This window comes from Artemia sp. Qi Xiang Cuo, chromosome 5 (genome assembly GCF_049724085.1).
Source record: "Artemia sp. Qi Xiang Cuo chromosome 5, ASM4972408v1, whole genome shotgun sequence".
Taxonomy (NCBI): domain Eukaryota; kingdom Metazoa; phylum Arthropoda; class Branchiopoda; order Anostraca; family Artemiidae; genus Artemia; species Artemia sp. Qi Xiang Cuo.
The window spans coordinates 56,900,348-56,913,825 of record NC_142798.1 but is presented as its reverse complement, the minus strand read 5'-3'; the positions used below and the strand labels follow the sequence as shown (position 1 = coordinate 56,913,825).

The 13,478-nt window shown below is 34.9% G+C and overlaps 1 protein-coding gene across 2 annotated transcripts in view; it reads left to right on the top strand.

Annotated features, from left to right (window-relative positions):
• The window catches only part of unc-45 (unc-45 myosin chaperone), a 45,013-nt gene that overhangs the window by 9,468 nt on the left and 22,067 nt on the right, over positions 1–13,478 (top strand). For both annotated transcript variants that reach the window (XM_089089755.1, XM_089089756.1), the window contains exons 3-5: positions 3,549–3,663; positions 8,526–8,831; positions 11,522–11,652. In XM_089089755.1, coding sequence (XP_088945881.1) covers positions 3,549–3,663; positions 8,526–8,831; positions 11,522–11,652 — 552 coding nt within the window. The remainder of the gene's footprint in view (positions 1–3,548; positions 3,664–8,525; positions 8,832–11,521; positions 11,653–13,478) is intronic.

The window sequence follows — 13,478 nt, the reverse complement described above, 5'->3', positions numbered from 1 at the left end:
TAATCCACAAAAGAAATGACATCTGAAGCTTCTGCAGTTAAATGCTTATCGTGGAACATTAATGGCTCGATCACGAATAAAATTCCGATCTTAGATGTTGTATTTGAGCAAAATGAAGTTGTCTGTTTACAAGAACATTTCGTCACAAGCCGCAGTAAAAGTATTCTTAGTTTTAATAGCAGTATCGGTTTATTCAATTTCAGCGAAGCAGCTAAGTGGAAAAGGGCGACCCTCCGGTGGTATTGCCACTTTCGTTCGTTCGACTCTAAGATCTAGTGTATTTGAAGTCAATGATAATTTTCTAGCGATTCGTGTTGAGGGCTGTGTTTTTATTAATGTTTTATTAATGAGGGCTGTGTTTTTATTAATGTGTGTTTTATTAATAAACTCGGCCAGTGTACTAACCGTATTAGATCCTTAAGCCTTCAATGCATATTAGTTGCTGACTTCAGTTGCGATTTGAATGAACCGCTCTTATCTAGGCCTTTAAGTTCTACGTTGTTGCTTAGTATTTTTGAAGACCAGTTTGATCTCAAGTGCAAAGATTTAAATTTTATACACGTACACACCTCAATGTCTACATCAGATATCGATCACGTCGTTGCGTCGGCAAATCTCAGGATTTCGTCTGTCAAGGTTGTGCTTGATTTTCAGCTATCTGATCACTTACCAATACAGTTCTCAGCCGAGATTTCTTGCCACAGCTCAGATACACAAACGCAAACAACTTCGAAAACACCTCCTAGGTCTCGCCGTGATTGGCGTAAAAATAACCCTGTTTTATTTCAAGAAGAAGTCGCCAGAGTCCTTAGTAAGATCCGTGTCCCTTTCCATCTTCTCTCTAGATTAACTGCTCTTTCAAAGGAGGAAATACAACTATCAGTCGATATTTATTGCGCGGAAATCGGCCATTCTCTTCGCTGTGCTGAAAAAGCTGCCGTCCCTCTAAGTAGACCCCGTCATCCTACCCTTCCTGGCTGGTGTGAAAATCCAGATTTAGTAGATACCCATTCTAAGTCTAAATTTTTGCTTCAACTTTGAATTTCTTGTGGACGACCCCGTTCGGGGGTAGTCAATTGAATCTGCCTGCTCACAAAAAGAAAATTCGCGAAGGAGCTAAAAGCTCACAGAAAAAATATGATTGATATCGAATCTGCAAGGGCCAAAATTAATCCTTCTCTTCTTTGGTGTTTTCTGTCCTCTAAAATCGATTAGTCTTTGTCTGCATCTTCTATCCCTGATTCTGAATGGTACGCGTACTATGGGTCAGAATTTTTGCCTCCTGACCCAGCCCTCAACGAAAGATCCGAAGCTGAGTTGGACGACTTCTTAGATAGTTTTCCTCGGGGTGATTATGTTGTAACAAAGGGGGCTGTATGCAAGGCCATCTCTCGCCTAAAACCTAAACAATATTTCGGGATTGATGAGATCAGTGCATTCCATCTAAAAAGTGGTGGGCTCTCATTGGTCACGTAACTCTCCTGAAGCAGATTATCCTCATTCAGGGTATTGTCCCAACCACTTTCTCAGTTGGAGATCTTACGCCAGTTTCTAAAAAAGGAAAAATTACCGTGCAATGCTCCTCTTTCTGTCCAATTACGATTGCTACTTCTCTTTGCAAGGTATTTGAGCTTTATTCCTAGATAAGTTTGAGAAACTGTGTTGCAGTCCACCAAGACAATTCGGTTTCCAACGCGGTATTGGTTGTGCTGAAGCACTCCATGTCGTTGCATATGCACTCCTCGATGCACACAAATAAGAAGAAAGCCTAGCGATCGGTAGCTTAGACCTACAGAGAACGTTTGATTCATTGATTCATGCGCTTATGTTGCTAAACTCAGCTAAAAGAGGAGTAAACTCAAATATCATTCGGGCTTTCCGTGATCCTTACTCTCGCCTTCGCGTGCGACTCAAGCTCCCTCCCGATAAAGGCCTTCCGCCAGCCCAACGGTCAGCTTTGATACCAGTCCGTAAAGGTGCCCGTCACGGGGCAATTTTATCCCCAAATTTCTTCAACAATTATAATGTTGAACTTTAAAATAGCTATCCGTTATGCTGCAGTACCACGTTCGCTTAGATCTACCCAATGTGTTTTACTGATGACGAGCTGACCTTCACCTTAACGTTGAGCCGCTTTTCACTCACTCTATCTGATCTGCTACCCAATTATGAGACAGTAGTTCTGAGATTTAACTCTCAAAAATCGGAATTCCTGCTTTACAATTCAAAGAATGACGCTCCTGCTAATGTCAAACTAGGTGATTGCTCAGTAAAACCAGTTGATAAAATAGTATATCTGGTCCTGCCAATAGGTACCTCATTACAGCAAACCCGCTCCCACCTGAGCTCACATCTTGAACGGCAAATTTCCAGCTCCTATGCTTTGATTGTTGAATCTACTTTGAGATTTAACCATTCATTATTGACAAGTATTTTCAACGCTACCACTCTACCGGATGCATCATATGTGACCATTTTTATATAATTATTGGCAAACTTTGAAGATTTTTAAATCTGCCCATTGTTTGTTCATTTCACAAAGTACTTTCTAAAACTGCCTCCATGGGCAAGACATATTTTTCTGATTAGACGCTACATTTTCTGATTCGGCGCTAGCGGACCCAAACCTAGCTGTTGAGACACTTATTAGCCGACAAAAAATAAAACCAGTATTTCTAAAGCACGAGTGGGCAAGTTTGTTTGTTTAATTTTCCCACTTGTTTCCTTTTTTTTTTTTTTTTCTCCTTTCAGAATTTGTTGTCCTTGTTGCTATTTTCGAAGAATTTGTTGTTTCTGTTGTAATTTTTGACTATGTTATCTTTCTGTTTCCTCTTTTCGTACTATTTTGTATACTATTTAAGAAGTTGTTGCTTTTGTTCTTATTTTATTAGTGTCTTTTCTTTTTGTTTCCTCTTTTCGCATTTTTGTATGCTCTGTCATTGTACATTTATTGTATACGACTGGTTTTCAATATATTATTATTATTATTGTATATAGGCTGTTATTCTCACAAGACTCGAAATATAATCGTTTATTTCATTCTTTTTCATATGAATAATATACTTCTATTTCCAAAACAAAAATAACGAGGTGGGTACTGGAAAACCATTAGCTCTATGTAGCCTGCTTTAAAGTAGGAATTTATCTAATCAATTTTTAACTTCAGTTAAAAATTCAGTAAAATTTTTCTCTTCTTTTTCCTTCATTCATGGTCAAATGTTTGCTTATGATGTTCTATTCAAACTGGACATTTCTCTCCTTATGTAGGTGACAGTTGACGCTTTATTATTCCTCTTGTCTGAGTGTTGCTTTAAGCGAATCAATATTGAAGTTTAGAAAGCATTTCGACTGAACTGAGAGTCGCTGGGTGGCATACGGGATTTGTCACGGGGGGAATCGACTGCCATTTTGAGGCTTATAAGATTCCAATAGGCTGTAATTACTTTTAGGATAATTGAAAATTTACATGGATTCCTATCGTGTATTAGTGTTGTGCTGTTGTGAAGGATTAATAATTAGATTATTGCAGTAAGAAATGTATTCTGCAGGCTATATCAGTAACCAAAGATGATACATTGGAGAAAGCTGTATATTATAAAAACAGAGCAGCAGCATATTTGAAGCAACAAGAGTTTGAAAAAGCAATTGAAGATTGCACAAAAGGTATATTATTATATTAAAGCACTCTATTCTGCTTTGTTGAGGTACCTAAAACACGTTTTTTTTTTTTTTTTTTTTTTTTTTTTTTTTTTTTTTTTTTTTAGGGTTTGGGCAGAGGTGCCAAAAGCAAAACAACGTAAAAATAGGTGAATTATATTTAAAATATTGGTTATAAAAACAATAGCAAAAATATCTTGAATTTGAGGGAAGACGCTTACCTAAAGAGACATTTTTTTAAAGCGTTTAACGTATCTTCTTTTGCCTATTTAAACGCCCTAGTTTAAGAGCCATACTTGAACCATGTCACTACCGTGGCTTCCAGTATTCTAATCTTGGTTCTCAGACCTATCTTCTTCTTCCTATTCTTCCTGTTCAACTATGAAAAAATACCCTCCGTCTTGGCTATTCTACTTTCTAAATCCTCACTGCATCTGCTATCTGTAGTAGTAATGCTACCTAGGTAAGTAAAACTTTCCACTTGATCGATTTGGCGTTGTCTGTTCCCCCTGATTGATTCCTAGTCCAAGCGAGTTTGTCAACATTAATTTTCAAACCTATTCTTGCGTTCTGAACTATCAAAACCTACAAAAATTCACTCGTTTTGCGGACATTTCTACCTACGACACTTAAATCATCTACACGATCTAAGTTTGAAAAGCCCTTACCTTTCCATTTGATACCATGCTCTTCTAAAGCCTTTACAGGGCTTCTTAGGACAACGTTTATCATCCAAGTAGTTTGAGCCTGCGACAAACAGGGTAGATTTACCAAAGCTAACGGTCGTTATTTTGACCAGCAATGGAATATATTCTCAATTTTTTGCTTTTTACCTACAGTAAAAATTCTAACGCTGGGCTTCAGCCCATGACCTTGAGATTTGGATTTCATTCGGGGAATTTTTAAATACTTTTAATTTAAAAATGCGATCTTTATTAATGCGTGGTGGGGAATTCTTTTTGAATTTCCTTACTTCTGAGATCGCAGCCACGCGCCACGGATAAGCTGTAATATAGTCTAATATGCGACTTTTCTCTGGAATTGGAAGATTGTTACCACATACATGAAGCAGGATTCTTGTTTCTTCAAATGTATTGTTTTTCGATCTCAATTAAACAAAAAAAAAACAATTTTTTGGAATAAAAAAGTAGGCATAACGAGCGACATTAAACCGAAAAGAAATCATTTTTACTTAACTTTAAAGTTTAACTTTTTGTCCCAATTATTTAAGAACGATTGCTCGCACAAGGGCTGTTAAATTAAAGTAAGGTACTTTTATAACCACTATCAAACTATAACATAAAGAGTGGTGGAGCCTTCCTCATATACGGAATAATTTGCCGTATAAATTTGCCAAAAGATTAACCCAATTTCTATGGTATTTCATTTCTTTTATATATTAACAAGTAGCTGCAGCGATCGAATGCATAAAAAAGAATGAATTAGCTAGGATAAATTTCAAACTGAGTCGAACTGGCGAATAAAAGAACACATTTGTGAAAGTGCTTCTCCCTTATCATAAATGGAGCAAATTTTCTTATGCCTGTAACTTTTATCAGGCATCTTTAACCTTATCGAATTTTTTATCTTTGGATTTACCATAAAAAGTCAGTTCTTTTGATGGAGATGTAAACATCAAAATTGATTTTAAAGCTCTGGTTACTGTGAGCACAAGTTGCTCCTTACTTAAAGTTCGTTGCCACATAACTTTTTAATAAATGAAAAATAAACATAAAAACCAATATTTCCATTTAAAGTCGATAAAAAGAATTTCTTAGTAACTCGTACCTCCCCTCACCTAGGAAATTCCCTGATGACGCTGATAATGCCACTCCACCTTTTGTGTCGGTAAGGATATGAATGTAATCTTTTATTTTAAAAAGAAAACGCTTTTCTGCAATAAAAAGTGGGCTACCACCCAGCAGCACCTATATTCAGGTTTAAGCGAAATAAAGGGAGATTATAGGTTAATTTATCCATCGTTGAACCCCTCCCCCCCCTTCTGACCCTCTTCTATATTTACCTGAATGCCCACAAAAATTAGAAAATTTGGGTATAAATATGCAGTTTGTGAAGCATCAGACCCCCCCCCCCTCCAAATGACACAATCTTTTTGGCTAATGAAAAAGGGCATTCAATCAATCAATCATTTATTACCCACAACTACTAGACAACAAGTAGTACAAGTGGAGTATAAGCTTAATAATAAAAAAGAAAAACAAAAAAGAACTCAAAAAACACTAGCAATTAAATTAAACTAAGAAAAGAACTGTAAAAGACCGTGGTCAGGGCCAATATTACAAAATGCATCTGCGGAAAGCTTTTTATGTAGGTCACCGAGCTTTTGAGTTACATCTGTACCATAGAAATTTTTAACTAGATACCGATTTGTAGTCCATGGCGGCAGAGAAAGAAGAAATTTGCAAAATTTTAAATATGTAACTTTAATCTTTTTTAAATCCTTTAGCTTAAGAACAGAATGAACACCCGAAAAATAAAGCACAGAATGATCAGAAAAAATCGAGAATAAGCGCCCAAGAGTTCTTCTGTTACATTTTCCACGGTTTGCTACAATTTTTGAATAACTGAACTGAATTTTTCTTACTGAATCAGCAAGAATCTGTTTACAGAAGAGAGCTAGAGAATTAGAAACAGTAATACCAAGCCACCGAAAGAAGGAGACAGAAAGTACAGAAACTTTATTACATACCAGAGGAGTAGTCGAAGACAGATTATAAGATAAGAATTCACACTTGTCAAGATTCAGGGATAGACCAATATTTAGGAACGACTGAGAAACTAAGGAAACCATCGCAGAAAGAGCTGACTTAGTACGACTAATCAACAGAATGTCATCAGCATAAATTCTAATAGCCCTGGTATCGTACTATTCATTTGCTCGTAATTTTGAATGGATTTTGACTCTGTAAGATTTAATTTGTTGTACTAAACTTTTCATATACGTGATTTATTGGGATATTATTTATGATTTTCTATTAAATTGATTTGTTTGTGGGTTCGCCGATTTATATTAATAAATAGCATTGATATTAGTGGACCACATAAAGCAGAAACAAAAATCATAGGCAGCGCAATAGCGCTGTCTAAGTAAAGACACAGGACAAGTCAAAGTAGTACCAAATATTGTGTAACATTATAGTGAGATATCCCCCACATGTAAATAGCGGTCATGTTTCAAATTTGAAAGTATTCGCAAAAGTTAAAGTTGGAATTATTAACTTATTCATTGGGCTTTGTTGGATCAAGAATATCCAGAAAATCTGAACAGTTCTTGGCATCATTGTGGCAGAAACCTTCAATAATTAAAAATTTCCAGGGATGCCAATTGGAAGGGAAAATTCGGTCCTAGAGTTCGAAAATTACCTTCCCCTTTGTATCTTCCTTTAAAAAAAAAAAAATTCTATAAAAATTATGCAAAAGTTTTTCTTGCGTAAATCAGGGTATGTTGGTATACATTTCCGGAGGGGGGTTACACTGAATATCGTTTTTACAATATGTTTATATGCTTCTACGTGCATATACACAGTAAGGGTTGGTACCGCTTATACGTGCACATAAAATTTCTAAATTGTGAGAAAAATCTACATATTTTGTTTAAATTCACTTTATTCTATTCTCAGCATACATTTTGTACAGCATGCTGATGCAGGGATAAAGGTCCCACAAGTGGCACTGGCGTTGTGTGAAATGCGACTAATTTCAGTCATAATTCTTAGCACATTTGTTTCAATTCTTTTTTTGGAGCTGGTTAAAAGAAACATTTAGAAAAAGCGAAAATGGTTAGAAGGCATCATAGTATTGTACATAGAGGCAGTCCTACATTTGTCGGTTAGTATGTGAATCCAAAACGTAGGGAATAGGACGTTATCTGCGCTTATTACGCATTTCAATGATAAATAAGAGAATCAGAGTTTCAATTAAATACTCGATATAAAAATTGAAACAATTAAAGGATTCCTGGAGTGAATCCCTCTCTACCAAATTCCGTGATCAAACTGCGACCGATTTGACCTATCTAGTTATAGTACAAATTTCATTATAAAAAGCACAATGTTCAATGATTTCTTTTTCATTCAGGAAATTATATTCACTGTACATCTACCTTATTATTCTTCAATGATTCCATTTCTGTCCTATTTGAAGATGTAGAGGGTGTATTTATTTCCACTTTTGAAAGTTTTAAAACAAGAGAATCTGATCTTGAACTGATAGGTTTTAGGAAACGTGGCGAAATAGGAAACAGAACATTTTTCAATTTTGGAATTAACTAGGCTCACATTTTTACTTGAGGATAAGGTTCCAAAGGCAGTCTTATTTGGAAAAATATTAATGTGGAACACATTATTAAGCGCAATGGACCCCTATTTTTCTTGTTTTCCTTATGTTAAAAACGAGCATGGATTAATTAAAACAAAAATTATCTGCTCAAAGTAAAGATTAAATTTGACACTTAAAACAAGCAACAGTTTTAAGGTTACTTAATAAATTATGGTTTTTCAAAACTATTGACGGGGGTTCAAATGCCCCCCCCCCGCAACGACGCAACTGCAACGAATTGTTTGATAACAAGCATGCAAAGCACTCAAAACGTTCCAGTCCTTCAGAATTTTCAGCAAGGCAAAGACAAAAAAATATCGCATTAAGAAAATTCAAGTTTTTTTTTCTCAAGTTAAAGAAAATATTAAAAACATCTTAGAATAACTTTGCTTTTTCTACCTATCCTCCGATTAGTCCTTACAGTCCTTACAGTAAGAAAGCGCTTCGGTTTAAGCTTCGGCAACGACATTTCTTCATCCTTTCAATGATTTGTAATTAATATAAATTTTAAAACTTCTGTTCATTTATAGCCTTAGAGATAAGCCCAAGTGATGCTAAAGCGCTTTTTCGTCGATGTCAGGCATATGATGCTCTAGGAAAGTTTGAAGAAGCATATAAAGATGCTCGAACAGTGCATAATGTGGATCCTGGAAATACAGCAATCCAACCTGTCCTAGCCAGGCTTCACCAAATTGTAGCCAATAAAGTGGCTGAGCATTCTAAACTTTCAAGTAAAGTGAGCCAGATGCTAAACTTAGCGTTTGATATATCGGCCCCAGTAGACAAAAGAGAAACAGCTGCAAATAATATACTTGTATTGGCAAAGGAGAAAGCAGGTAATTTTTCATCGCAATATTACTTCCTTTTTTTGTTACCTTTTAGGGAAAAGATTGATAAAAATGAAATTCTAGTTTAAAATTGAATTTTTAGAAAATATTACATTCTACGATCTTATGTTTGATGTCTTCTTTGCTGCTTTATTTGTTGTTAGCTATGACTAGCCCTAATTTGTGTTTTTTCAGGTTTTTGTAATCTCCGCTTTGGATATTTTTTTATTTATTTTCTTAGCTTTGTCTGTTCGTCATCAATATTCTTGATGCCCTCTTTACTGCTTTATTTAGTATGGGTTCTCAAGAGCCACTTTTCTTCCCTTCTTCTTTTTTTATAATTTTCACTCAAATGTTTTTTTTTCTGTTCTTTTGTAGCTTTACTTATTTGTAACCAATCATTTCATTAATTCTTCTTTGCTGCTTCATCTATTTTAAGCTCTGAGGAGCCATCTTCTATACGTTTTTCGTCTTTTTCTTTCTTTTTTTTTCGCTCAAATGTTTTCATAACAGTTTTTCTTCTTTTATTATAGCTGTACCTATGTGTACTCAATAATTTCTTCTCTGTTGCTTTATTTATTTCTGACTATGAAAAAGCCCTCTTTTATATTTTTGTTCTGTATTTTTTTTTAATTTGTGCTCTAACATTTTCTTTTTTGTTTTAAATCTTTATAATCAGTATCCTTGATGCCTTACTTTCTGTTTTATTTCTGATTGGCTCTGAGAAGCTCTCCTCTATATGTTTTTTTCCTCTTCTTCTATTTTTTAATTTTGCTCTTGCATTTTTAGAACAATTTTTTCTCTTTTCTTTATTTTTACCTTTTCGTCATCAATAATCAGTGCTGACTTTTGCTCCGTCATATTTTTTACTAATAGAATACATGTCCGTAGTGAGGGTAGGGTCCCACTTCTCCCCTGACATTGCCTTAAAATGAAACCCTACCCAAGAAACATTTATAAAATATTTGGCCTAAAAATTCGATACCCGAGGAATGAGATTTCCTCCCTTTGGAACAATATTCCCTGAATATGGTTGGAAGGTTCATCTGATAATAGGTCGGACCTCTACTCGCGGCTCTAGTCTCGTTGCCATATGTTTCAATGATAAGAGTTGTCACGATAGGCAATATTCTACAATTGCATCAATGAGCAATTTTCCTATGGATAATGTCAAAGCAGGGTTTGAACTGCATAATTATATCTGTAGACGGTGCAGTTATACTTAGTTAGCACAATTTTAGAGGTTAAAGAGGAATTTGTTTATTTGGGTGTTAAGTTTAGCGCGTTAAAGGGGATATCTAGGCATGTAGAAGATTGTAATTTAAGGAGGAATGGGTTAATAAATTTGCTATTCAGAAGTAACTTAGGTCAGCTAGCTGATCAAAAGGTTTCAGAAAAGAGTTTTCCTGACAAAAGTAGCTTCTAGTCTACATTGAGGGTCTGAGGTTTGGGGTTTCGCTAAAGCAGCTAAGTAAAAACTAGTTAAGCAGCTAAGATATTTTGGGAGAATTTTAGGCTTGAAGGATTCATTTAGTTCAGTGGTGCTGAAAGGAGATTTGGGGCCTTCCACGTTAAGGAGTTCGATCGGTTAGAATGGCGAAATGTTGGGAGAAAATAATTAGGCTACCTAGAGCTCGGCTTCTTAAATCAGTTATTTGAAGAGTTTGAAGGACGGTAGACGTGATTCGTGGCCAAATCAGGTTAAGAAAATACTGGACCTTTGTCGCCTTTCGTAGATGTGGAATGAAGGGAAAGGCCAAATGGATGAAAGTGTGTCAGTATGGAAGGAAGTCTAGCAGACTCTAAACGACCAAGAAATCCTAGAGTGGCAAGCCCATAAGGACCAATCTATGTTTTTGAGGTTTTACTCCCAAGCTAAAGATGGTTGGGGGGGAGGAGTTTTATTTTAAATTTGGGCTCAATAAAGAGGAATTGAAGAATGTGTTGTTGGTAAGAGGGGGGATAGTCTGGATTTAGGTGAGAGAAGGGAATTTTGGGATAGTTTAGGCTAGCTGCCGGCCCCTACTTTTGCCCTATGCTTGGATGTGTGAACCAGAATCTCTTTCATTTTGTATCTAAGTATGAAGAGCTGTCTGAGTTGCAGAAGGAATATTTGGACGAGTGTTTGGGAGTGAATGCTGGTTAATTGAGTGGATGTGTGAGAGGAACGCTTGTGCTGTTAAACAGTTGTATAAGTTTATTCATTTAAGGATTAAATATAAGGAATCATAATTGACTGGATAGCTTGTTATGGTTTTTAGGGTTTGAGTTTTATTAAAGTTGTTGTTTGTCGGTTAAAATGTTGGACCTTGTTGTGTGTTTGTGTTTCTATGGCCCGGAGGCTTTTTGCAATAAATCTTATCTCCTATGTTATCTATGAAAAGATCCCATTAAATGTTTTGCTTATAAGCAGCTGTTGCTAGGTAGATGAGCTAGATTTAGGTCTGAAGAAACAAGATATTGGGAACTAAAGATTACAGTATCAAAACTAGAACTCAAATTGGACGATCGTATCCTACATTATTGACTTAAAACTGGAGCAATGTTTCACATGTTTCTGATGTCTCTTCTGGCTACAGGTCCATGCGTATTTGACTTTGAGATGTACGTTTGATTAGAAGTCTTGGGACTCATCATATAGGAAGATTGTTTCCTATTTGTACAAAAAAAACTATATAGTCGATTCTTTTACTTTACAGGTGCGGAGCTGTTATACAAAGAAGGTATTTTAAATAGAATTGTCTCTCTTTTTAAAATAGAGAAGAACCAAAACATAACTGTCAACCTTATTCGTAGCATCAGTGTAATCGCCAAAAACAATGCGGACAAGGTATTGCATAATTATTGTTTATACTTTAGTATTTTATCATTCATTGTATTTCTCTAGCCTACAATTGCAACTACATATCTTAGAATGAATTTTGCAGACATGTTTCAGGCTTAACGGCTGCTTGAAGGCAAGATTTTCGTAGTTATATCCTAAAAGAATTTTTCTTTTTGTTAGATAGTATCAAATTCTTCGTCAAATCACTGCCTGAACTCTAGCTCTCTTGAAAAGTTTTCGCAAAAATTGGTAAACTTGTTGGATGTTCAGATTCGCTAGCTGAAAGATAGATATTTTATAGACACTATAGAGTGATAGATGATTATTAATGTAGTAAAACTAAGGAAAACTCGTGCAATTCTTTCAAGAATGAACTCGGTTAATATTTGACTCTCCAAAAGATAAATATTTTATTGACACTATAGCGTGGCGTGACAGAAGATTACTAATGTGATAAAACTAAGGGAAAAACATGCCATTCGTTTCAAGAATTAAATCTTTGTTAATATTTGACTCTCGTCTATTCCATGTGAATGTGTTTTTACGATTAAATTCAATAAACTTCTTTATTTCACTTCAAAAATTCGATGTCGCGCTAGACTTGGACATTGCCAGTTCATTATTTGCGCTTCAGTTCTAATCGTGAACTATTTTCAATGTTGGTTAGCTGCAAATATAATATTTAAATTATGAAGCTTCTTGAAGTTGATTGTCCTCTATCGATCCATTTAGTAAATGCGAAATATTAACTTAGCATTGAAATTTGAATTGAATGGTATGTTTTCATCTGCGTTCTACGACCAAAAACATAATCATATGTCACTCAAAGGGATCCAAATGTAATTTCTGTTAATGACGATTATTATATTTGTAAAGAACGTTGAAAGGTGCATCGGATGGCATGTTTATCTTTCTGAACTTATTGAGGATTCTACAATTTTGCCGTAGTTTGGGCTAATCATTGCTGTATTCTCCCATGTTCGAAAATTTCGTTTGGTTGTTGCTCGAAAGTAAGCTTTGTTTCTCTTTTCTTTTCATTTTATACTCTTCTACTAATATTGAAAATATTATCATGGTTTTACTGGAGAATGAAAACACGGTTTTAAGCTTGTCGAAGGAAAAAAAAGAAAAAAAAAATGAATAAAACAAATACAAAACCAAACGGGAATAATTTTCAACCGATGAATAAAAAAGAAAAAAAAACAGGTTGTCCGACTAAGGCCTAACCTAAGCCATCCTCAATCCTATATATATATATATATATATATATATATATATATATATATATATATATATATATATATATATATATATATATATATATATATATATATATATATATATATATATATATATATATATATATATATATATATATATATATATATATAATTAAGAATTTGACGAATGTTTTAAGTAGTAGTACTGAAGCTTTTTTCCTTCTAACATAGTCCCAATCGTGCCCGGAGGTCCCCACTTTTTATGAAGTTAATACGGCTCTGCAAATACGAGCAGTTGATACCAATATCTCTATTGATACAACTATATCTGTTTATACCAATTCTCTCATATTGTATGGGACAATTTGTGATTGTTCTCCTCTAATATCGATATTATTTGTGACATTCAATGTAATAGCTATACTTTTTTTTATTTTGTTTTCCTAGCAAGGAGATCCACTTTCCAAGATTATTTCCTGGGAACAGTCGCTTCTAATATAAGGGATGTCTCAATAATGGCTGTTACTTTTAATTGTATCTTTCTACTGTTTTTCCCATCCTTTTGCTCACATCTTTTGTAAGTGTATATTAGTAAGATTTTGAACTCCGATC